Source organism: Peromyscus leucopus, chromosome 6, assembly GCF_004664715.2.
Source record: "Peromyscus leucopus breed LL Stock chromosome 6, UCI_PerLeu_2.1, whole genome shotgun sequence".
Taxonomy (NCBI): domain Eukaryota; kingdom Metazoa; phylum Chordata; class Mammalia; order Rodentia; family Cricetidae; genus Peromyscus; species Peromyscus leucopus.
The window spans coordinates 98,115,643-98,142,187 of NC_051068.1; the positions used below are offsets into that span (position 1 = coordinate 98,115,643).

Below are 26,545 nucleotides of genomic sequence, written 5' to 3' on the forward strand. Positions count from 1 at the left end.
TTCTTCAGAAAACCACAAAATAGCAAAGAACTGTCATTTTGATTAAATGCAACAGCTAGTCATTGCTCTGAACTTCCATTTTGGAAAATAGTTGTGATTTATGATATATGGGTGCTCCTGAAAGTACCATTAAGATATATTGTAGTCTAGAAGCTCATAGGAATGCCAGGTAACCAATAATGATGTCTACAGATGTTTAGTCTACACTTCTAGTGAGTTAACAGGAGATATTTTCATCCTCAGAATCATTACAGACCACCTGATCTTGGGCTACAACACTACTTATGTGTATAATTCTCTGAAAACCAGGTTAAATAATTTATATCAGCTATAACCTCTTGAGCAGTGTGTCTCAAACACTTTTGTCCATGACACAAAAGCTACCCTTTCCTGATATACACACAGTCAGATACAAACACATACATGCATGCACACACAAACATACATACACTCTCACACAACAAACACACCACCAATAATGTTTTTAAACACTGCTTACCTTTATGGTATGGAAAGTATGTCACTATTTCTCGGGTGGCCCCATTTCATTTCCATTTATGGAAAATGCAGCATCTCTTTGAGATTAGTTACCAATTTGAAAACTCACTACAAAGGATACTGGTGCATTAGAATAAATGGTTAAATATTTATACAATACAGTTTTAATTAAGTACATACATAGCATCCATTAATATGAAATGTGAGCAAATTGTCAATAAGATTCCTGACAACAGATGCAATTTCATGAAATGTAGCAACGCAGTACTTGATCAAGTGTGTGTTTTCCCCGAGGTATTACCAAAAATCAAACCTAGCAAAAATATTGCAATTTTTTGACTCATTCTAGCTACGACTTGTTTTGAGTTAATCAATTCACCTCCTTGATTTGTCTGCATTTTCTCTAGTAACATTTCTAGTATGAGTTTTTTAACTTTTAGCATTGGAATACAAGTTGTCCCCATTGGGTTTAAATTTGCTTCTGTGGACTACTGAGCTTGCAGCTTCACCTTAGTCCTCAATAGGACGACTTGTGGAATATAGATTTCCCCAGTCATAAACTCTTCACAATGTAATCATAGTCTTTTAAAAACTCTTCTAAATTTAAGTTTTTTTTTCATTTAGAAAATAGAATAATAACGAGAGGGTAAGAGAACAACAGAAGCAAGTGATGTCGTACAATGACTAGAGTGTAGTTGGCATTTGCTAGCATGTAATGGTGGCAAGTCTTGTTATTATTTTCCAATTTCACGTAAATTTTGCTGAGCTATAACTATCACCAGAAGACTTTCAAGTAATAAACACAAGATGCATTTTAATGTGATTCCCAGCCCCTAAATCTAGTTCTCATTGAGTTTTTCATTACCAAAATAAAAATAAAAACACCAAACAAAATAAAATGAAAACAAAAACCATAACTACAATAGTACTTGTAATTGCTGTGTTTACTAACTTCAGAACTAGAAACTTGTAATGATTTATCTCTGAACCTGTGTTCAAACATATGTGACATTAAGGAAGTATTCATGAAAGAGGTGTTCATTTCTCTGTTACTTTTGTGTGCCCTGCTTGGAAGGATAACACATAGAAACATATATTTCATTTAAATCCCAGAATGGGACAAGGAAGGCAGCTCCTAAAATTTTTCATCTCACTCACCATAGCAAGGCTGTAGTCAGACATCAGACATTTGGAAAAGGCTTTGGTTGCTGTGACAAAGAGAGTGTGTCATGCTTTTAATCTTTATAAGTTTCTTAAGACAGATGAAAGTCTGATTTGGTAAATTTGAGCCGAAGCCTTATTTGTTTTCCTTGGTGTATTGATCTGGGAAATAATGGCTTTTCAGACATTCCAGAAATTCACAGAATTCCTTGCTGGTTTTCTGTGCCAGGAGAGCCAGGAATGCCAGAAGAAAAATTTCCCACAGGATTCTGTTTGCTGCTAGCAGGTAACCAGGTTCATCCTGCAAAGAAGATTGGTTGAAGGTCAAATTAAAATTTTAGCATATCAATTTGCAGTCCTTAAGAAAACACCCTATATATTTTTATATTTGTGAAACAGCTTTTCAAATAGTCTTCCTATTATCTTGAAATTAATTACCTTCATTTAAAATGATTCATTTACAAATGTGTTTTTAAATGATCTAAATATATAACATTCTATGTTTATAGCTTATTAATAATATCATATAATTATTATATTATATATTAAAACACCATATATATGTGATATATATCACAATATTCTAACATTGGTTCATCTCCCTACCTACAAGCCCTGCCTCACCCTTGCCCTTTTTCTAGTTTAAGAGACAGAGCACTGGGTAAAAAAAAGCAAACAGACCAGAGTACATTTCCATAATATCATCTCAACATCTCTTAGTGCCAGTGTAGGACATAGTATACATTACTGATGTAACACTTTCAAGGCCAGCCTTTTTCACCTTAACTAGCTAGCCATCATCATTAAGAATGGAGAAATGTGAAAACTGAATGTAATTGATATGTCTTGCAGTTAACACAGAAGCTGGCTGAGAACACAGCCATCTACCATTGTGGTATAAGCATCTATCATCCTAACTCAGAACAAACTGATGTTAAATAAATGTCACATTTAAATTTTGCTTATTCTTTGGGTTGACAGATTCTAGTCCCATATGTTTTTTTTTTTTTCTTTTCACTATTGCATATTAGGAGGAACTGTTCTAATACTTAAAATTGATATGTCATCTTTTTTGCATTCAAAAAAAGTTTACTGTCTTATGTCAGAATAGATAATTTACCAAAGTATTAACATCATGAATCTAATTTTCTTTTTCCTCCTTCGCTTCTTTTCTTTTCAAGATAGCTAATGGAAACTGATCTCAACATGTGTTCTTATGTACTTGAGGATATTTGAGCAAAGTCAAAAAAGACTTCCATAGAGTTTTCTAGAAGTCATGGAAATCCAAATGGACTATGTGTCAAATAATAAGACCTGGGTTATCAGCAGACACTATTAGTAACTATTAATTTACTATCATTTTAACGAGGCTGTAGTAATCTTTCGTGGGTTTCATAGCTACCAGCAAGCATATAAATATAAACAGGAACACTCCTTTCTGTTGTTAGCTATCACATTTTTCTTCTTTTTCAGAGAATGCTTAAAGGGATCTGCAGCAATTCTTGGTATTGCACAGAGCATCTCAGCTGTTGCCTTTCTGGTCCACTGCCTACCAGATCTGACTCATTTGTGACCACTTCGAGAATCTCCCATGATTTGCAATGGTTACATGAATGTTTGGGAAGGAAAATTTGCAACATCTTACTATATGTTCTCTATGGCACATTAGGGAAAGAAGCCGGAAACGGCTCTCAAAGCACTGGTTTTTAAAATGAATCTTATTGTGAGGTTTCGAAGAAGCTTTCGAACACTTATTGTTCTCTTAGCTACCTTTTGCTTGGTGAGCATCGTCGTTTCTGCCTATTTCCTGTACTCTGGCTACAAACAGGAAATGACACTTATTGAAACTACTGCCGAAGCAGAGTGTGCTGACGTCAAAATCCTCCCTTATCGGTCCATAGAGCTGAAAACCGTCAAGCCTATTGACACATCCAAAACTGACCCCACTGTCCTCCTCTTTGTAGAGAGCCAGTATTCTCAACTCGGTCAAGACATAATAGCAATTCTGGAGTCCAGCCGCTTTCAGTACCAGATGGTCATTGCTCCAGGCAAGGGAGACATACCACCTCTTACCGATAGTGGCAAAGGGAAATACACATTGATTATTTATGAAAATATTCTGAAATATGTCAGCATGGACTCATGGAACCGGGAGCTTTTAGAAAAATACTGTATAGAATACAGTGTTAGCATAATTGGTTTTCATAAAGCCAACGAGAACAGCTTACCAACTACACAATTGAAAGGTTTTCCTTTGAACTTATTCAATAATCTAGCTCTAAAGGACTGCTCTGTGAACCCCCAGTCTCCTCTGCTGCATATTACCAAGGGCCCTAAGGTGGAAAAGGGACCTCTTCCTGGGGAAGACTGGACGATTTTCCAATATAACCATTCTACCTATCAGCCAGTGCTTTTAACTGAGTTACAGACAGAGAAGCCCCTCTCTTTCTTGTCCAGCAAAACACTCCATGCGACAATAATTCAGGATCTGGGGCTTCATGACGGGATCCAGCGTGTTCTTTTTGGCAACAACTTAAACTTTTGGCTGCACAAGCTTATCTTCATAGACGCCATCTCCTTCTTGTCAGGAAAGAGGCTGACATTGTCCTTGGACAGATACATCCTTGTGGACATTGATGACATATTTGTGGGGAAGGAGGGAACAAGGATGAACGTCAAAGATGTAAAGGTAGGAGCATGGATAAAGTACAACTTAATTTGTCATTTGTTAGTTTTGTGGTTTTGATAAGATATTATCTTTAAAATACTTTATAACATAACCACTTATTTAAGCTAATCCTTAATATTTTACATACACACATGAGCACAGATATATACAAGTGCCCACAAAGACATCTCTCTCTCTCTACATATGTGGAGACACACACACACAGACAGAGAGAGAGAGAGAGACAGAGAGAGACAGAGAGAGAGGAGATGGAGAAATAAAAACACAACACAGTACAATAGAAACACTGAAATATCCCAAAGTGTATTTGAGCTTCATTCCGTGACTTCTTTTTATGCTTTGTCTGTCTCAGCAAGAAAACCTTGTAAGTACCTCCAAATTCGAATGGGTGACAGTTTGTAACTCTGAAATTAATGTATTTATAGGACTCTATTTATGAACTAATCACTTATGTACATAGAATTTGATAAGGACAATTGAAAAATAAAAGATGGAAAGTAGCTCAACTGCTTTCTATAACCTCATTCAAGCATCATTTTCACTTGCCATAAATACCTATACTATTGTAAATAAAGACATTAACAAAAATAGTTTTAAGGGGGCTTGGTCTCAAGAAGCTCTCCTTTTTATCTCAACTAATTTATGATATTGTTTTGAGTAAGATAGCAGTGTTGCTGTCAATATTTCAGGGCTTTTCTCAGCTGAAGGCATAGCAAACTGACCCTGTGATTGCTACTGAAGATAGACCAGGCCAAATACGAAGCTGGGTGTGGTGATGCATTTCTAGTTCTAGCTCCTTAGGAGGCTGAAGCAATAGTAAAAGACAACATGGATAACATATCCAGAAATAAAGAACATAAGTAGCAAAATATAGTACACAAGGTTAACTACAGTTAGAAAATTCTGAGAATCGTTCTCTTTTATCAGTTTCACTTCAGCATTCTCATATGCCATTTCACTAGTATCATGTCTTCTCTGGCATATAACTAAACTGACCCTGTGTAAGTATTTTAGAAAACATAAACACAAATTTTATTAGTAGTAGAATTAGTATTACTGTAAAAGGACTAAAGATTACTGTGATATTGTCTTTCTGTCTTATGCTATTCAGCTGTTTGCTTTCCAAAGATTAACCCTGCATGCTCCTTAAAATAACAGCTTTAATCTGAAATGTTATGAACACTAGTGGATAAAGTATCAGCTTGTAGTTGATACCACTAAAACTGGTTCACTTTAAAAAAAAAAATCTCAAAGTACATGTAGACTAGCAAACTATTTATAACGAGTCTCTGAGCAAAACATCATATAACTTAGATGCAAATAAATCATTTATATCACATACAAAGAGTTTAAGTACTAGCAGTTGAAATCTTCTAAATTTCTGGGGTGTGTGTGTGTGTGTGTGTGTGTTAATATATTTATTTTTCCTTTCAATTAATTCACATGCTAATGTTTTCTCTTAAATTTAAAAGAGGTCATATGTTTCAAAATGCTCTTAGAGTGTTAAATTCCTAATCTGAAACCCTAGAAGAACAGAAACTTCTAATTTGGATCCAAAGAACAATACAAAATAAAAGATCGTTAAAGTTTAAACTAAATTGGCAAAGTTAAATCTAGCTAGGACATTAATGTGTAAGAAAAAACTGATGGCTCTTCACCAGTGTTCATGAGAGATGCAAAATATCGACGGCTTCTTAAACTGTATAACCCAAAGCAAAGTAACAGACTAGTGAAACTTAACAAAGATGTGAAAATATTATACACACAAAGAGCTGATTGTTAGGCCGTGGGGGCGCATACCTTTAATCCCTGCACTTGGAGGCAGAGGCAGGATGATCTCTGTCAGTTCAAGGCCAATCAGTTCATATACCTATGAGGGGTATAGCTGGATCATGTTGTAGATCTATTTTCAACCTTCTGAGAAACCTCCACACTAATTTTCATAATGGCTGTACCAGCTTATAGTTACTCTCTTATTACACCTTCCTCCACATCAACACACCTGCCCTTTTCATGAGATATATGATATGCTGTTTATTTTTTTTAATTTTATGCATATGAGTGTTTGGTCTGCATATATGTCTATGTACCACATGTATGCCTGGTGCTCATGTAGGCCAGATGATGGTATCAGATCCCCAGGAATTGGAGTTACAGACAATGTGGGCTGCTGTGTGAGTCCTGAAGATTGAACAGGGGTCCTCTAGAAGAACTACCAGGGCTCTTAACTGATGAGCCATCTCTCCAGCCCCAAAGTAGACATCTTACATAACTTCAACAAAATGCATCTACTTATTCTTTGATTATCTACTGTATGTAAGGCAAAATGACATGATCTGTTTAATAAAATTAAACTTACTTTAAGCCCTATGTGATCCACCTAAAATTCTGCCCCTATCCTGACTACTTTGCAACATACATTGTTTCTGTTTGCTTAGTCCACCTTCATATTCAACTAGATTTTCTATATCAGCTTCAACTTAATATTCCAGCTTCAGTATCTTGACTAAAATGCTTAATGTTCTCATTTCAAAATATATATCAAAGTGTAACAAAGTAGAATAAGGGCCAGGAAGGGCAGAGAGTGGACACAGTGGGTCATTGCACAATAGATCCTAACACATAGTTAGGGAGAAAAATTACTATGGTTCTGCAGTACAGTAGCAGGATGCCTATAGTTCATAATAATCTATATTCTAAGTTTTGTAGAGAACTAGCAAACAGGAGCTCAAAGTCCCAAAACATAAATGATTGGAAAATGTTAATTGCCCTGACTTAATTAGTGTGCAGTATATATATATATATACTTTGAAATATCACACTATACCCATGAATACATAAAATTATCATGTGTTAATTAAAAAGAAAAAAGTTAAAAGATTTCTCAAGTCATATTTCTTTTGCAAACGTGACAAATTTTCTAATGACCTCGGCAGATGGTAACTTTTCTTTAACCTGAGCACTTAATAATCACCAATCTCTTTCTTAACATCTTTTCAAACAAGAGTCAACTTCAAAACTAGGGATCGGTACTGGTTTTCTCATGCATTTAATTGTGTCCTAAAATATGAAAGAAGCAATGTTAGATGTGGGTTTTAAAGTATTTAATTGAGAAGCATTATACGGTATTTAACTGTTAGTGAGTAAATATCTAATAAATCATAAAATAGTTTATTTATTCCCAGAGAATGGTTAAGGATAGTGTCCAGGGTTTGGATTTGTGTTGGGGCCAGATGTGTACTCCCAGAGAAAGAAGAAAGTGTTCATAATCCAGAAGAATATGAACGAGTATGGGACGGCATGGTGTTCATTAGAGCACACACGGCAGGGTGTAGGGCAGGCAGAATGTAAGTCCTAATGTCCTGGAAAGGCAAGGAACAACTAAAAGTCCCTTGGACCTCAGCCCTGGTCTCCTCATCTAGGCTTCCCCAGGGAATAACTGCCTGAGGATCTCAGAAGATCAGTGGGTGTGCAGCAGTGGAAATGAGGGGTGTTATTACAACACCTTCATTTAGCCAAAGATAAATAAGTACCATCAGATGCTGTGTGTGGTGTTTTCTTTTCTGCATAAACAAAAGATCATTCTATAAAATTTACATTTAGTGATACAGTTCTGAAGAGCTAAAGAGAAAGGCTCTACACAGAAAATTTTGGAAAATTTGGTAGAGGTCTAGTAGGGATCATATGTGTGAGTGCAGGTGTGCACATGCCACAACAAGTTTGTGAAGGTCGGAGGACACCCTAGGCATCAATGTCCGTGACTTCCACCATGTTTGATACAGGGGCTTCTTGATTGTTCAATGCTGCATACATCAGCACTTACTAGTTTACTTGAAAGAAAACAGTCAACAGACAGGATATATTTCATCATAACTTTCTTTTATTTAAATCCTTAATCTAAGTACTCAAGATGGGCTTTTCCTTTTGATTTCAGTGAAGTAGCATAGTATATTTAGCTTAGTGCACTGAAAAAACTGAATTTGTTCCCTAAGGAGACATCTTTATGGAAACAAAGGGGTCTTTTTCCATTTAGAAATAAATTTTCGAAATCAAATGCAGATAAACAGTTTACTAAGAATGAAAAACGTAAGAAACTATATACCAAGAATACATTCATCAAACCGGATATTCAGCAGAAAATATATTACACATGCTAAGTGAATCATTTAGTGTAATACATGCGTTATTTATTGCTCATTTGTGTACTTTATCTTTTCTTTTTAATAAAATCTACACAAACATTGTTGGAAGCACATCATGAAGGTCCTTGTGCTCACAGACCTCCAAAAAAAAACAGGACTATTAAGTACCTAGGATTGTTTTTTCAAAGAAAAAGGTGTATAATCCGTTTGCACAGAAGCTGGGAATTGGAAGTAATTGACAGTCTGGTGATCTGTGTTATCCATTGGGCCAGGCCATATCATGCTCCCACAACCAGAACTAAGTTACCTAATAGTCAAAATGACCCTTACAATCAGGGACTCCCCAGGCACCCACAACCAGGGCTGTAAATACCTAATAATCTAAGTGACCCCTTACAATATTTATATAGCCAGGGACTCCTCCAAGCTCCCACAACCAGGATTGGAAATACCTAATGGTTAACTGACACATTATCTATATAGCTAGGACTCCCCCAAGTCCTAAGACCAGATGTGGCTAATAGCTCAAATGGCCTCTATGCTATCTGTATGATTCAAACCAGGCCAGAGGCTTCCCTAGGTCCATAAGCTAGTACAGATAGATAGCCTATCTGTAGAACCCATCTTCTTGGAAGAAATGACATGTACCCTGAATCAAGTATTATTCTAACTAAGTTTCTCATGCAATGGGGATTGTATTACACTAGGAAACTTCTTTTTCAAATTATACTGTATTTAAACTTTTTGAAAATAAACAACTTGATATCAGACTCCCAGAAAACTTGATCAAGGTTGATAAAGTGGTGAGACCTTCTCATGAGGTCTGCTTCCTTGCCTGATACCTCCAGAGATCCCCTCAAAACATGCAAAGTACAGCTGCTGATTTTGCTAGCATATGGAAAGTATGCATACTATAATCTGTAGCCCATGAAAGAATCATGTATCATATGACCAAATATGACAGAAACTCAATGACATAGCACTGTGAACTAAGATACAAGACGATCTCTGATTGACAGCTGTACAATGACTCAGAAAGGAAACATAAAAATCGAAAAAAAAAAAAAAAAAAAAAAAAAAAAAGGTGACAGTATTTTTTCTTCTAAGAAATAGGAGCAGTTTAATGGAAAATGTGATTTTGAGGCCTTGTGATGAACTCATAGTACCCTAGCATCCTGGGTAAAGACTGCTCAATATCAGTGAGTCATCCCAAACTAATCCTTGACTGAAAGAACCAGGATCCCTTTAAGAATGTAAGTTACTGATGATGATTGAAGAATATGATAGAGTACATAAGAAGTTATATGACCAAATCTTGAGGATACTGTTTGAAACTAGGCTATAGAGCTCAACTGGTACTATACAAGTGGTACTTAGATCTGTTGAATATTAAGTACTACCTGAATTGCATAGATTTCTCAACTGGAAGGTGACGTGATTTTAGGTGAGATTAATGAAAAATATGCTTGTGTTGCTAGATGTGTTTTTGAAGATAAAGTTAAGTCATCTACAAGCTTATTTATTATCACTTTTAGAATATTTAATTATTATGTTAATATATTAATATATGCTAAGCACCATGGTCATTTTATGCACAGACAGAACAAATACAACACCAAAAAAAATAATGTTTCATATTTTAAGAATAAATAAAGTGAAGCATGGTATTAAAAACATGTCTCTATATAATCAAATGATAACTAATAGAAAAAGAAACAGAATAATAATTTGAATAATTCTGCTTTATTTTATATAATACTGGTTTAGGACTGAGTTTGCTCACTGGCACCAGCTTTGAATATATTCATTATCTTTTCACTTCAGATTATATAGATCTACAATGCCAATGTAAATTTGCCCAATTGTGGTGAGAATCAAACATGATAAGGAGTAGGAAAGAACAAACAGCCTAACTGTCCATTTAAACAAAGCTATCTCAGTTCCAGAGTGATCAGGACGAAGGGGGAAGATCAGGAGAACCCATGATATAAAACTGACTGGAGTTCCCTGTGTGTTTAATGAAAAACAAGTAAGTGGATAATTCAGTGGTTTCAGTGGCCCATATGAATCAGTCAATGTCTATAGAATTGTACATATGAGAAAAAAATACTGGAAAGATTGGAAGTATGATTAAAGGACTAGTAACTTTAATGATTTTAGCCCCACTATACAAGGGACATCCCTGTCTAAGTCTTAGAAAGTGAGAAGTAAGTTTTTTCCAACAATGTGGTAGTATACAGTTAAAAATCCTTGAGTTTCTTAGTTACAAGCATAGCCACAATAACTAAGGGAAATTGTTCAAGTGAGAAACAAAAAAGGTTAATTGAACCATTTAGGACACCATGACAAATCAGTTTCACATAAGCAAAATTCATCCATGTGCTGAGATATACTGGAAGCCTCTTGTAATCTGGCCACTGGTGAGAAAGAAAGCAGAAAAGAGCAGTGTGAGCTCAAATTTCTCAGAAAGGAGAAAGCATGATAGGATAATTGACAAAGAACGAAGCAGTGCGCATGGGAGAAGGCTCATTTTTTTAGTTATTTATGACCCTTTAAATAAGAATTTCAAATGACTCTTGACATCACTGTGAGATGTATCAAACAACACTCTCATAAATATCCCTGAAATTTAGAATACTGCAGAGTAGCAAAGGAACAAAGAAATCATTCTATTCAGAGATTAAAGTTTACTAAACTCATTCTTTTTATTTTCATGTTTACTGTCTTGATGGTACTAGTCATTGTAAATGTGCTTAATTTTAGATAGAAATTCATATGCTTTATACATATGCTTTCATGTTAATCAGTGTCCTGGATATCAACTCATTCTTACGATAGGACATTTTTTTTCTATCATAACTATTGTTTTATGTGTGGATTTGTGTTGTATGATTATTTGTGAGTCCGTGCACATGTGTGTGCACATACAGAGGCCATGGTTTGATGATGGGTATCTTCTTCCATATCTTCAGCTACACATGACATTCTGAGACAGAGTCAATCACTCAGACTGATTGACTAGAAGTGACTGGCCAATGAGCTCCAGGGATCCACCTGTTTCTGCTTCCCTGTCCTGCCCTCATTTGAACACACACACAAAAAAAAAGTACTGTTGTTGTAGGAGTGTACTGTCCTTCCAGGTGGGTCAGTGTTGCCATGGATGTGGGAGATCAGAACTCAGTCTTCATGCTTTTGTATGCAGAGCACTTTCCTGACTCCACTGTCTCCCCGGGTCCTGAATACTGTTTTAAATATACATTTGTTTTGTTCTGCTCTTCCCATTTTTGTCTTTTAGCAGTTCCTTACCCATCTGAAGCGCCTGTATCACCACTAAGACCCTAAAAGTTTATTTTAAAGCAAAGCCTGTGACAAATGAGTTTTATGCTGAGAATATTCTGTTTTTATAAGCAAATTGGATTTCATTCTAAAGATTAGGCAGTCTGTGAACTTATTTGCACACAAAAAGGCCAGATAGTAATGGGCCTCACACAACTATTTAAGTGTTCTTTGATAGGTTTATAGTAAAAGGTGATTGCTGAGAGACTGACTTCTTAAACATGAAGGGAAGGACCCAGTTAGAGTTATGAGATCTTTTTTCCTACTAAAATGATAGTAGTTGTTTGCATGGAAAAGGGAAAATATTACAAGGTATTTTGCTGAGAGTGACCAAGCCGTTTGAGAAAGGTGGAAAATGTAAACCCTTCTAGAAAATAAACTCTATGGTTGTGGGCAAAGGCTTTAGATGCTCTGGGCATAGTCAGGATGGTGTTTTCTCTGTATTATCATCTCAGTAATCATATATATATATATATATATATATATATATGTGTGTGTGTGTGTGTGTGTGTGTGTGTGTGATTATATATATATATATATATATATATATATATTTGTAAATTAATTGACTTAGAATGTGATTTGTCTTCTTAGCCTAAACCATGATGTTTTTATTATAATAATTATCACCTTATCACTAGCATGGTTTAATATCTAAAATATGACTACAGAGAAAAACAAAGCAAAAAACAAAGTGCTCTTTTTCTACTGCTGGTTGAAATCCACAGTTATTCTGAATAAATTGAATTATAATGGAAAACAGCACCTTGGTTATACAGTCCTGAGGGAGCTGGAATGTGTCACTGCGACTATAAATCAGAAAGCTGGCTAATGCCTTAGAGCAGCTTGGGGAAGGTAGCCTTGATATTTAACTACCCTTTTTGTTACTTGTGTAGAATGGGACCACCCCTTTAGCCCATTTTTAAGGTTGATCATTTTCTATGAACACATCAATACCAATATAAAAAGCAAAACAACAACAAGCCCCATAGCTCTCACCTTAAAAGAAATAAGGGTTATTCTAAAGCCAAGTTTGTGCGACCTTGGCTCAGAACACCTCAAATTTCATGTTCCAACATAGAAACAATTTCATGAAGTTCTATTGTTTTACAGAACAAAGAAATTTTTAAATCAAAGCAAGTTTAAAATATATTGGTGGGTACATTGAAAGGAAGTTATAGAAAGATGGAGAGGCTTTCTATAGTCCTTGCATGCTATTTGATGACATTCTTAGTTTGTGGGTTGTCAGAAGCTGGTAATAAGATAATGAGAAGTTTTTATCTATTAGTCACAGGCCTTAGTTCAGGCACAGAGATGAGCAAGGAATAGCTGTTCAGGGGGCTAAAGCTAGCTGAGATAAAGTAATTAGCCTCTGGGTCGGAAACATTCCAACCTCTGCACATCATTGCAGCTCTAGTCAACCAATCAGTCTCTGCAGACACAGCTTCTTTCTAGGAATTCACCTTGATGAACATTTCTCCCCACTCAAGCAAGTATTTTTCAGAAGTGTTTCTTTATTATCAGAAGTTTATCATTTAATATATTTTAGAGAGAATACTCACTGATTTCTGTAACTTATTAGGTGGTAATATGAATATTGTACACACCATTGACATAGTATGCATACTTTTACCATGATGTTCCCAATGGTACATCATTCTTTTTCACTGGAGAAATTTCAGCATCCTGCATTTGGTGTGTATCATTTTCTTCATACAGTCGTTACATTTGCAAGCGTGGTTAAACAATAAATTGTTCACAATGTTAGATTTTCCTCCCTTTTGGCAATATAGATCTTCACCATATGAATTACCCACAAATAGCTTTCCACTTGCAGTTCTTTTGGAAATTAATCCTCTTATAATTAATACTTCTAAAACTACTTCACTAAACTTGTTTTCATGGATCATCTCTCCGGTGTTAAGACTGTCAGACTTCTAACATTTTGCACTCTGTAGATTTGCATTTACTTGATCACAAATTTGAATGTGTTTTTCATACATTTAATTACTATTCCTTATTCACATAGCACAGCCTCTGCTTTTTTCATTTCAATTTCACATTTTTTATCTTTATGTAGTTTTTAGATGTAAGGTTCAGTTTGATGTTTTTAGAAGACATATTTGCAAGAATTTTTTCTCTGCATATAATACATTCTTTCCCAACACACATCTCAATGATATTATTTGATTTATAGAAATATACATCATTATTGAATACATTATCTGTGATCCTTTGGGAGGGTTTATTGATTTTGGATTTTTGAAACAGGGTCTTACTATATAGCTATGCTGACCTGAAGCTTGTTATTTGTTATTTAAACGGTCTCTAAATTTTCTAAGCTTGGCTAATTTATTTTGAGATTAATTTATGTTTCAAAATTACTAAATAATTTTGTTTTGATTAAAATGTTTTTTAAAAAAATCTTTGTGAAGACTGACGATATGGTTGAGAACTGTCTACTCTTCCAGAGGACCTTGGTTCAAATTCTAGTACCAATCTGGCAGCTCACAGGCTTTTGAAATTCTGGTTCCAGGGGCTCCAGCATTCTTTTCTGGCCTCTATGGGCACTATATGCACAAAGTGCACAGACATACATGCAGGCAATACACCCATACACATAAAATAAAATTAAAGAAATATTTAAAAAATAAAATACTTTTTGTGAGATCACAGTGTTTTTATTTTCCTGAAATTATTCTATTTTATTCCTTTAATATTCTTGTTTTATGTTATTAATAACAGATCCTTATACTGCTTTAAAACTAGATACCATTTGAATTTGTAACATTTTGATTTTTAAATCAGTGCATTTTGTTTTATCCAATCCAATGTCTTAATTGAAATGTTCGCAAGAGATTGGTTAATTCTTTTTATGTTTCTTCATCCTTTCTATGGTCTCTTTTCTAGCTCAGTGTTTAAAAGTCTTCATTCATTCTTTCTTTCCATAAGTTTTATTCTGATAGTCATTTACAGTTTTCTTAAAATTTATCATCAGTAAATGAATGTCACCCTTTTCCTGATTTGACAAGGATATATCTTCAGTTTGTATGGTCAGAGGTCTAGTAATTAATGTTTGCAAAAGCTGTTAATTGTGTTGCTCAGTTTTGAATTTTTTTTCAAATTTTTGTTTGTTAATTTATAATTTATTAATGCTTTAATATCCCCATTAACTGATAAATTTACCAACAATTTTATTAATATTCTCAATCTGTAAATTTTAACATTATGACCAACTGGGATTTTCTTTAGGCTTTAAGATATTTAAAATTACTACATCTTCCTGATGAGTTGGACCTCATTTGTTAAATTATAAAATGACTGACATCATATTTGATACATATTTTTCTAAGAATATTTTTTCATACAGTAGTTTTCTAATATAACCATTTGGCCATTAATCATCGTGTGTGTGTGTGTGTGTGTGTGTGTGTGTGTGTGTACGTGCTTTTTACTTCCACTATCTCTGTCTTTAGTTGTGTCTCTTAAAAATAGAATAAAAAATAGATATTTTTTATTTTAATGTAGTCTGAAAAATCTAATTCTTTTCAGTAGTATCTCGAATCATACCTCCTGAAAATAATAAAAAAGCAATATTCAAAGAGATAATAGCTGTGACTTTTTCAAAAATCAATGAATGACAATGATTCTCCAATTCATAAGCCCTGTTCGTAAAGGCTGAAACAGAATAAACCAAAATAAATCCCTACCCAGGTATGTTGCTAATGACTCAGGATAACACGAGCTTGATTGCATCCTTCTGACTGCATTTTTCAGGTAGAAAATTTCAGTGGCAGCTGCTTCTCAAAGACAACAATGGAAGCAAAATACCGAGTCATCTTTTCAATGGATGTTCAGTCCTTTCTTAGTTCAACAAAGAAGCAGAATTTTGTTTGCTTCTATTGGTTCTTTTTAATATGGAAAGGGAATGATGAGGAGATTTTCTTTCAGTTTTTAAATTTTTTTTTCTTAAAAAAATTCTGGCATGAATAAAGTTCCACATATTTGGAACATACTGAAGAAAAGGATTAAGAAAAACTCTCTTTGTTAGATTTAAATAGTATTCAATACACTATTTGTTGAGGACAAAAAGACTCTTCTGTGTTATTTATTAGCTACAATCGTGTGTTTGGTATATAAAACTTGTGAGATTCATTAATCCTAATAATCTCAACAAGTAGAGTCTTGGTGTGTGAAAATTAATGAACCAATCCATGAGCAACACTAAGAAGAGTGCCTGAGAGCAAAAGTTATTTTACTGAAGAAGAAAAATTTTACCAAAAAAAAACCCACAAAAAACAAAAAAAATATTTTTATGATTAAAATACATTTTGATTGTTTTTCATGGATTCTAGTAATTCACTTATAGTTACTCAATGTAGCATTTCAGAAGTTGGAATACATTTTAAATTAACAACACCATATATTTAAGAAGTTATATAATGTTAAGTAAATTGATCATATGAAGATCACTATATCTAATTTGTCTAATTAACTACTTTACATATATTTAATGAAATGTGGAGTTCATCACCAGTAGATGATTCACTACCCTCTAATAAATAACAAATGCACAGAAGATTTTTCCCACCTGAAAGAAGTGCTATATAAAATATAAGTACATCTTTCAATTGTTTAATTAAATATGAGAGTGGTATACTTAACTGTTATAATCCATTCATTGTTCTTGCAAATGCTTCTTATGAGTTTAGAGTGCATCAGATCTTGACATATCTTGGTGCATGACCCAAATTCTTTCTTTTTGTTCAAATGCTTTTGTTCAAAGTTAACACAAAAACAAAACTTTGTGTTTATTGACTGTCTGCTACTGTCAAGATATCAGTGATAATTCAGTTTATTGTTTCTTTCTCTTCTGTTTTTTTTCCTTCTTTCCTGTCTTTCTTTCTTTCTTGCTCACTTTTTTTGAGAAATGTTAATGTATAGCCAGAGTGGCTAAAATGTCAATATGAAGCCTAAATTATTTTCCTGCCTAACACTCCCTAGAGCTGGAATAGCAAGTCAATGACATCATACCAATTTGAAACAATTCACAGTTATTTCTTGATGTTAAAAGATATATATTACTATAGTAAGTATACCAATAATAATTATAAAATGAATTGTAACAAAATATTGAAATACATATATCCATAGAAACATGCAAAATACTATGTTCACACACATTAATTTTTAGAGATACATATTCAAGTTTAAGTTGAAAATCTAAGATACGTATTTTAAATTACAGGACAAAATTTGTAGAAATGAATTTATTTGAAACCTGGATTAATTGCAAAAGTAATCATTTTACCTGCTTACAACACTTTTTAAAATATGATACTTGGTAAAAGACATTTTATGTTCAATACACCTTATCAAGTTAATGTTAGATGCTTGATGAGTTTATTTTTCCTTTCAGATAAAGGTTGCTATGAGAAAAATCTAAAAATATGCATAAACTAAAAATAACCAAAATTCTTGCTGTGTTCAGAATTTCTGTATATTATATATATATATATAAAATATTGTTTATTTCCTGAGTTACCCAAACTTCTTTTATTGATTACAGCTGTCTACCTGCCTTATAGTATTAGTGAACAGGGCTGATTCATACAATTCATTTTCTAAAGAGACTTGGACTCAGTAAATTCAGGGAGAGCACAAGAACTAGTTTTTAATATTTTTTATTTTATTTTCAATTTATCATGTTTCCTTATTTAATTTACAATTGTAAGATAAGTTAGTATGCATAATTTTTGTTTCACATATAAGACAATATCTAAGGCTTCTAGAGCTTTTTAAATAATCTATACTATTGTATCTATGGCGTTAAATTACCATGGCCGTATCATATACCTAACTATAACATAAATAAACTACACAGTTTTGGGGCTATCTTAGTTATTCTGTACAATGGAGTTATATTCCAAAACTTTATTTCTATATAGACCATTGGAAATCATTTTAACATCCCAAGATACAGGTGTAAAGTAGATCATTTATTGCTGTGTTACAATTCACCTAATTTATTTACTTTAAACAATTTTACTCCTATAAATGCTTAATTATTGTCTACAAGTAGTCAAGACAACATTAGTCTCTGTTTTGTTCATGGATTCACTTTCCACCATTTTTATATGGATAGAACCACAGTCTGAGAATAGCTTTAAATAGGCCATGTTTTAACTCACATGCCTTTATGGGAAGCATGAGAAACATTCTCTGTTCTGTTTAGGACAGAGTTCATCCTCACGATCTGTGCAGCTATCCAGACATACTCCAAGTTGTAGAGGTTGTAGACACAGCACTTCAAAAGTGCTTGGTAAAAAAGTTCAATATCATCTATGGCCTCAGGTAAGCACTGAGGTCTTAGAATATCCCCTCTGAATGACAGGAGACTAATTGCAACTTTGTGAGAAAAAGGGAGAGTGGTAGTATGTATAGAAGTGTCCTTATAAAGTACTGCTGCCTGGGGTGCAAATCCTATTTGGAAATGCAAATCCCATTACTTCCTAAATTCCTGGATTTTCACCATGCCCCCAAGCGATATCTGTCATGCCTAAGATCAGTCCTTATCGTTTGTTTCTTATTATACTATGTTCAGAATTCATAACAGGTATTTTAAGTATTTAATTTATCATGAGTGTGTGTGTGTGTGATAAGTGTTAGATATGCATACACATGTTCACATGCTCCCTTTCATGTACATGTCATAGCCAAAGATTGACAACTGATGTCTTCTATTGCTCTCTGTTCAAGCCAGAGCTCACAGCTGTGTCTACAGCTTCTTCCTGCTAGAGAGACACTAGAATCCATGTGTCTACCCTGTTCCAAGGTAACAGGCTTGGTAACAGGCACATGCCAGTATATATCATCTTTATGTGGATGCTGAAGATCCAGATATGGATTTTCATGCTCATGCAGCAAACTCTTCTCCCACTGAGCCTTCACCCAGCCCTGAGGTCTTATCTTCAAATTTTTCACCAAGTTCACTTCACCTAAGCATAAGTATTTCAGGTTTAAAGTTGGTCCCTAAATTTATTGTAGGTTGTTAATATTAACTCATTTGGCAGCAGTTTACATGACACCTGAAGGTGGAAAACCACATTGGTCTGTGAAGAAAGAAATGCATCCTGTATGTGCAGTTAAAGCTTACAGTGGTTTATACTAGGTATTTTGACGTGTTCTTTCACAAAGTTTTCCAAACTGAGATGTATGAACCTCTGTGCTGAGGCAGTTCATTTGAGGCCTGAAGCCCTTTTATAGCCTTTTTTTTTTTTAACCATCAGTACAAATGGGGAAAGGCCTGTGTCATTTTACAGAATGAAATAGGAAAGCACTGATTACCAACACATAGAATTTTCCCAGAGGTATAAATGAATTCCTCTGGAATGATTTATGTAACTAAATAACCACTGATATTGTTGTAGTGTATTGTATAAACAATAAAGTTTTATATGGAACTGTGTACAGGTTGAAAAGGGAATGACCTGAGAAAGGACTAGAGAAACACTTCTTATAATAAAAGGTTTGGAATGTAGCAGGAATAATGCACCAAGCAGATTTGCTGATTATTTTCTATACTGAAGCTTTAGAAATTCAGCCTAATAGATTGTGTGAGGGCCAATAACAATACTGCAAAATCTTCAGGAGTTTGGGTATTCCTCTCTCTGTGTCTTTCGGAATTTATTTTCCTGCATTGGTTCAAGAGGTTTCAGAAAATGTAAAATGGCTGTGACTAAGTCTGGTACCAGTGCCAAGTGGAGGAACACTGCAAATACGCTGTATTTAAAGACTGTTGATAAATGAAGACCACATGAGAATAGGGAGAAGCAAAGTGCTAAAGAGGCCCACAGAAATCCACAAAGATACCCCCACAATAGACTACTGGCAATGGTCGAGAGACAGCCGGAACTGACCTACTCTGGTGATATGATGGCCAAACACCCTAATTATCATGCTAGAAACCCTATCCAATGACTGAGGGAACCAGATGCAGAGATCCATGGCCAGGCCCCAGGCGGAGCTCCATGAGTCCAATTGGCGATAAAGAGGAAGGTTTGTATGAGCTAGAACTGTTGAGACCAAGGTTGGATAAAGCACGGGGACAAATAGACAAATGAATGGAAACACATGACTATGAACCAATAGCTGAGGAGCCCCCAACTGGATCAGGCCCTCTGGATAAGTGAGACAGTTGGTTAGCTTGATCTGTTTGGGAGGCATCCAGGCAGTGGGACTAGGTCCTGTACTCAGTGCATGAGTTGGCTGTTTGAAACCTGGGGCTTATGCAGGGACACTTGGCTAAGCCTGGGAGGAGGGGACTAGACCTGCCTGGACTGAATCTACCAGGTTGAACTCAATCCTCAAGGGAGTCTTTGCCCTGGAGGAGATGGGAATGAGGGGTGGGCTGGGGGCTAGGCGGGGGAGCGGGGAGAACAAGGTAATCCGTGGCTGATATGTAAAATTAAATAAAAAAATAAAAAAACCTTAATCCAAGTAAAATGTAAAATAAAATAAAAAGACTGTTTGATTAAGCACTATGTGCAAATGGATTAGGAAGAGTGAATTAAATGGGAAATGATCTACATGAAAAAGATGCTCCAGAGGATATTTTAAAGAAAACTTTAAACTCCTAATGGTTAATATTTTTATCCACAGGTTTGATACCTTCATGTGATTTTGTAGCTGATTATTCTATAAAATAATGGTGATCATACCCATTCTTAATGCTCCAACCAATACATTTCTCATTTCTTTCTTTGCTTGGACCAGTTCTCATTTTAAAATCAATTGCCCACTTTGCTTTCTTTGGCGAGTAGTGATGACATACCTATTTTTTATTTGGCGAGTAGTGATGACATACCTATTTTTTATTTGGCGAGTAGGGATGTCAGGCAGCTGTTGATCATCATGTTAAGAAATATCCTAAAACATTTCCACTTAGTGTTAGATAATAATGTAAAACTCATGAGGTCTTGATTCCTAGCTTTAATAAATCTAATTTGTTCTGTGTGTGTGTGTGATGTGTGAGTCTGTGTGTGTGTGTATGTGTGTGTGTGCGTGAACTTTAGAATGCTTTCCACACTCTCAGATACTCATCTGTTCTGACTTTTATGAAACCATTTAATTTTTTAATAAAAAGCACAATTAATTTTTACTACCTTCAAAGGGTATATAATTCTAAGCCATTCATACTGCTCTATCTTTAAAAAAAATAATAAAGGCTGGGAGCTCCTGTGGAGTACAGTTACACTTTATTCCATTGCCACTGAAAAAAAGAAGGGAAATTGAAAGAGACCTTGAAATTAAAACAGGTTCTGAAAATGCTGAATTCAAACATTGCTGAATTTACCTCAAAGCAGAAGTCACTTCAGAGCCTGTGTCTTTCCAGAGGAAGGCATTTCTTTATTTAATGTGTCCTACAACATAAATAACAATAAATAAAGTTCACAGTGTTCAGATAGGCTTTTTGGAAAAGAAGAAAAATGGGAACATACATTGCAAAGTAACCATATATAAAGGAAAGAAAAGGAATCACTTTCTGCATTGCCACCAAGTGTATAGGAAGCAGACACAGAATGTTCCTAAGACACTGGCACATGCAAGCTTAGAATATAGCCATCTAATAATTAGATTGCCATTGCTGCAGAATAAGAATTTTGAGGTATTCTGTATTTTCATCTGCAATGATATCCTCAATAGGACTTTGCCATTCAAATACAAAGATAGAGACAAACAGTATTGCACTCTCATTTAATGTTGCTAACATGACTCAGCCAGCTTCAAGAAAAATGAATGCCCCCATTAGGACTGGAAAGAAGGTGCAGTGTGAATTATTTGCCAGGAATTTTGAGGACTAGAGTTCAGATTCCTAACACTCACACAAATGGGTGGACTAGGCATCCTGCAACTAAATCCAGAATGTAGGAGACAGTAGCAGGATATTCGGGGAGTAAGCTGGGTACCTAAACCAGCTGAATCAATGATCTTTGGGTTCAAGCCAGAGATTGTTTCAATTTGTAAAGTGGAGAGTGGCTGAGGAAGACATCTAATATCTGCTTCTGGCTTCCACATGTATGGAAGTGTGTACACGTGCGCACGTGCATGCACACACCCACACACAGTGTACGTGCACCAGGATATGCATATGAACACACACACTACATACATATATGTACACTCAAACATAAATGCTGTATCTACTAAATACAGCAATGTCTACAGTGCAATGAGTGAACAGCTATGAAGTTAATACTTTTTCCTAGGCTTGTTAAGAACAAATATTAACTTTAGATGCTCTACACACATTAATTTCAAAATATAGGCATTTTTATTGATCTCCTTGCGTTAGTTATCTCACACTAACAGGACATAAAATACTTATTTTGAATTTCCCATGTTAAATTTCTGATGAACTATCATGGATTTAAGCATACATACACATGTACCTCCACTTACTAACTTCATTATTTATTAACAGTCAACATTTTTGTGAGCTTTGAAATTGTGATGGAATCAAACCACATACTTGGCTCTGGAAAAAACATCGAGCTGGTAGACAAATAGCACTCTTCTGTCTCAACTCTTCCTCTGGTGTGTGAGCATTGCAATACAGAAACATCTAGCCACATATAACAAACTCATAGCTATGTACAAAGTCACTCATTAATGTATGCTAGATGATTGACATGTTCATTCTTGGAGTACAAAATGGAAATATTCAAGTTTGCGTGTCAAATATTAACTGTAGATCAATAGTAATATATTTATTATAAAAGAAAACCTAATTTTTATTATGAGAATTCAGCTATATATGTTCCTGTTTTTGTAACTGAAAGAGAAATGAAATAGTAATAAGAGTGAGTGACATTAATGAGAATAGTAGCAGCAAAGCCATGGGCTTTAAGGAGCAACAATAATCGTGACAATTTTTAGCATCTGTTCTGTGTGAAAGATTATTCCCAGTGTTCTACAGATTTTAAATAATTTCATTCCTAAGACAAACTACAAGGCATATTTTTAAATTACTCTTTTTTCTTTAAGTCTATTTTCAAATATAACAGAAGTTTTATTTGTGTGTGCATATGTGTGTGTGTTTATGTGTGAGTGTGTGTGTGTGTGTGTGTGTGTGTGTGTGTTTGAATGTGTGTATGCACATGTGGCCAGAGGTTGATGTTGTGTCAATTATTCACTTATTCTCCATCTTACATATTGGAACAAGTTACTTAATTTGAACCCAGAGCTTGAAGATTAAATTTGTCTAGCTAGCCTGATCTGAGGATCCCTTATCTCCATCTCCAGCATGTGTGATCAAAGGAGTGCCACTAGCTCTACCCTGCATCAAGGTACTTATGGAGTGCTGAATCTGAGCTCTGAACAGGTCTAACATGTTTGTCTAGGGGGACTGAATCCGAACAGTTTTAATAATTATGGAGCAAGTTCATTACCTGCTAAGCCATCTCCCCAGCCCTGACATTGCTATAAAATGATTACTTATTTGCTCTTTGCTATTACTTTACTCTAGCGATCAAGCAATATGTAGACAAATGTGCTTGATTTTAAGCATAAGATACACATCATGAGTCAAATAAATGAGTTGCAGGCACATTCTAATTAACACTGCAAGGGTCAAATTGTAAGAATTGTTTCAATTTTAAGTAGCGTCTAAGTATTATAAAATTACACTCAGGATGCATTTTTAGATTGAATTTTTTAATATAGTGTTAGAAATTAAAGAATTAGCTTTAAAATATCACCTTCATACCACACTTACTCCATCGTAAGAATTTTGTTCTGTGAAATAACTATCCAAAGACCAACACTTGGCTTTATATACAAGTAAACTGAATATACATGATACAGAAAATCACCAATCAGAAAATAGTCCAGGCAGAAAGGACTGAATGTAATATTCTGAGATGGAAAAGCATGGGATATTTGTCTAATGTGACCGGATGTCATTTTTACGTAAAAATATGAAGACAAATCTGAAAAGTAGTCTTGGTTCCTAGATACATTAAGGATTTCAGAATTCATTCTTGATTAGGTGAAAAATCATTGGATGTTTCACCTTTATTGTTTGGTTTTTGTACACACAAACCGAGTCAAACGTCTTTCTGAGAAAAATCACAATTCAAGATTTATAGGAGGAACTGAGACAGGCTATATGTCCTTAGAGACACAGCAAGGCATTGCAGAATAAGAAGCCAAAAGCAAGAACAAGAGTTAGTTCTGTGAGATAGACAGGAGAGGATAGTTTCTGGAGATATTCTGCTGCTGAATAATTAGCAGGGTGCTTGCTTAATACTTGGATTAAAGGTAAATGGTGAGCAAATTAGAGAAACAGAAAAAAAAAAGACATTTCCCATGGTTCTATGATTTTGAAATTGGATTATTTAGATATTGATGATACTTATACACATATGTGTGTAGATACAGATATAGATACACACATACAGATAGATCATAGATAGATGATAGATAGATAGATAGATAGATAGATAGATAGATAGATAGATAGATAGACAGAGGTGGAAGGAGGGAGAGAGAGAAATCCCATCATACATTTTGGAGCACACTCCTGGTGGGAGCTGGAGTAGTGAGCAGTTATACAGGCACACTGTATTGAACGTGGGGCTGTTCGGAAGTTACAGAGTACTAAACAAAAAGTAAGAAAGATTAGGTCTGGATCATGGCGACAATGGGATTATAAAAATGAATAAAGACTGGGGAAGTAGAAAGTGGAGATGTATGTAAACTCCAGAAAGACTGAAAGTCGGAGTTGAAATCAGTCCTAGCAGTGTCAATGAGTACTCTGGACTTCAGCCTTACAGATCTCAAGGAGAGAGTAGGAGTAAGGTCCCCACTGTAAGGAGAGCTGCAATGTGTTGAAACAAGGAATTGTATCAGATGTGAGGAGAAGAGCGTAGTAGGGAAGCAAGAGGCACTTGACCAAGAGGGGTTTGCTTCAAAGTGGCTGAACTGAGAACAGGGAACTGGAGATAACCTGTTTTTTTTTTCATACAGTGGCTAAATATAGACCATCAACCTCTGTGACTATATATTGCTGAGTTTAATAATATATAATAAATGTATTATATAACATATATTATACATAATGTACAATAATATACATATACAATATATGCATATATAAATAAAATGAATATATGGATGTCATTTATAAATGGTTTGTATTCTACAGTAAGACATTGTCTATATACATATCATAGATTTTTCTTTACTTCAATTTGTTCATAAAAATCATAGGACTAGTGACAGTCTGTGACTTCTTGTTCATCAATCCTTTCACATGGAAATGCTATTTGGCTGGATCCTTACTAATAATTGCGATTTCAAGAATGGCAGGCTCTTATACTTGAGTCTAGATGTTGTGTTTAAACTAATACTTGAGGACATATTTCATTATTCTTAAAATGATATTTTACTTAAAAATATATGTATGAGGGAGGAAGATGAAATGAAATAGTAAGCCAGGGGCATTATGATAAAGCTACTCAAGGTGTTTGTAACTAAACTTACATTAATATGCAAATTTAGCACAAGTCTATTTTTATTAATGTTGAAAAGCTGATGGATATAAAAGCTGCTTAAATTGTATGATGTATGGGAAATACTAAGTCCATTTAAATTGAAATTTTAAGGATAATTCACCATATAAGGAGGGGAGAGCCAAACAATCTGCTGGTGTGTATTATGTGTTAGAAGGAAAGAAGCAAAAGGGGGAAGAATCACCTAAAATGATGTACCTTTTTCTTACCAGAAGTCCCTGTTGCTCTGGTTATTAAGACTTACTACACCAAGCTTTCAAAACTGTAATCTTTGAGGAAAGGCAATCAGACACATGAACAATTGTTTTTCTACAATTTAACCTTCTTTAAAGATGGTCAGTCTTTGAGGATGAGGAAATAATATTAATATGAGCAATAATGATTGGCGATGTGTACAACTATGCTTAAATCATGGCATAAATATTTATTCACTGAGCATGACCAGAAATATAGTTAAGAGTTTGGCTTTATGGCAATACAACAATTTCCAATAAAAGTTGTACTGCACATTGTGAAAGTGGCATTCTATCATAGACTGGATAGAGGGAATCTGATTCCAAGTTTATTTCCTATGGCCAATGAAATGGCCTTTCAGAATGCTTTATGAAACTACAAATCATCTGAGCTGCTCCCTGGATAAGGAACTTAAATTAAATTGGAAAGAACCTCCAAGGCAAATCAGCAGCCTCTTGAAACTAAGTTAGCTCTGTAAACCTCACCACAACCCTGTCATGATTACATGTAACTTGGCAGGCTACAGGAGTGTCCTCGTTTTTGTGAAAGTGCAAACAAACACTGTCACTTTAGTGAAATTTGTTACTAAGTGCATTGTTGATCATAGCAGTGTCATTTTTCAAATTGGAGTATTTTACAAGTAAGACAATCGCGAACTATAGAAACAATTTACATCACCTTAAACTAATGTAAAAGGCATTTGAAACTATTAGATATCTATGTAATGTTTGTAATTTCATAGTATTAAAACCAGAAAACAATTTGTAATTTAGGTGAATATAAAGCTACCTGATGATCAGCACCAAAATTGGAATATCCCTGTGCTACAGCCAGTGGTGTTTCCTAACTAAACTTCTGTCTTGAGAGTCTCATGTGTGGCGTGAGCACAGTAGCCCTGTTCTGCTAAGGCT

At 34.8% G+C, this 26,545-nt stretch overlaps 1 protein-coding gene across 1 annotated transcript in view; it reads left to right on the forward strand.

Moving 5' to 3' along the window:
• Positions 1–26,545, forward strand: part of Ndst4 (N-deacetylase and N-sulfotransferase 4) — a 307,351-nt gene that overhangs the window by 24,678 nt on the left and 256,128 nt on the right. Inside the window, exon 2 of the mRNA XM_028859117.2 lies at positions 3,133–4,348. Coding sequence (XP_028714950.1) covers positions 3,371–4,348 — 978 coding nt within the window. The 5' untranslated portion in view covers positions 3,133–3,370. The remainder of the gene's footprint in view (positions 1–3,132; positions 4,349–26,545) is intronic.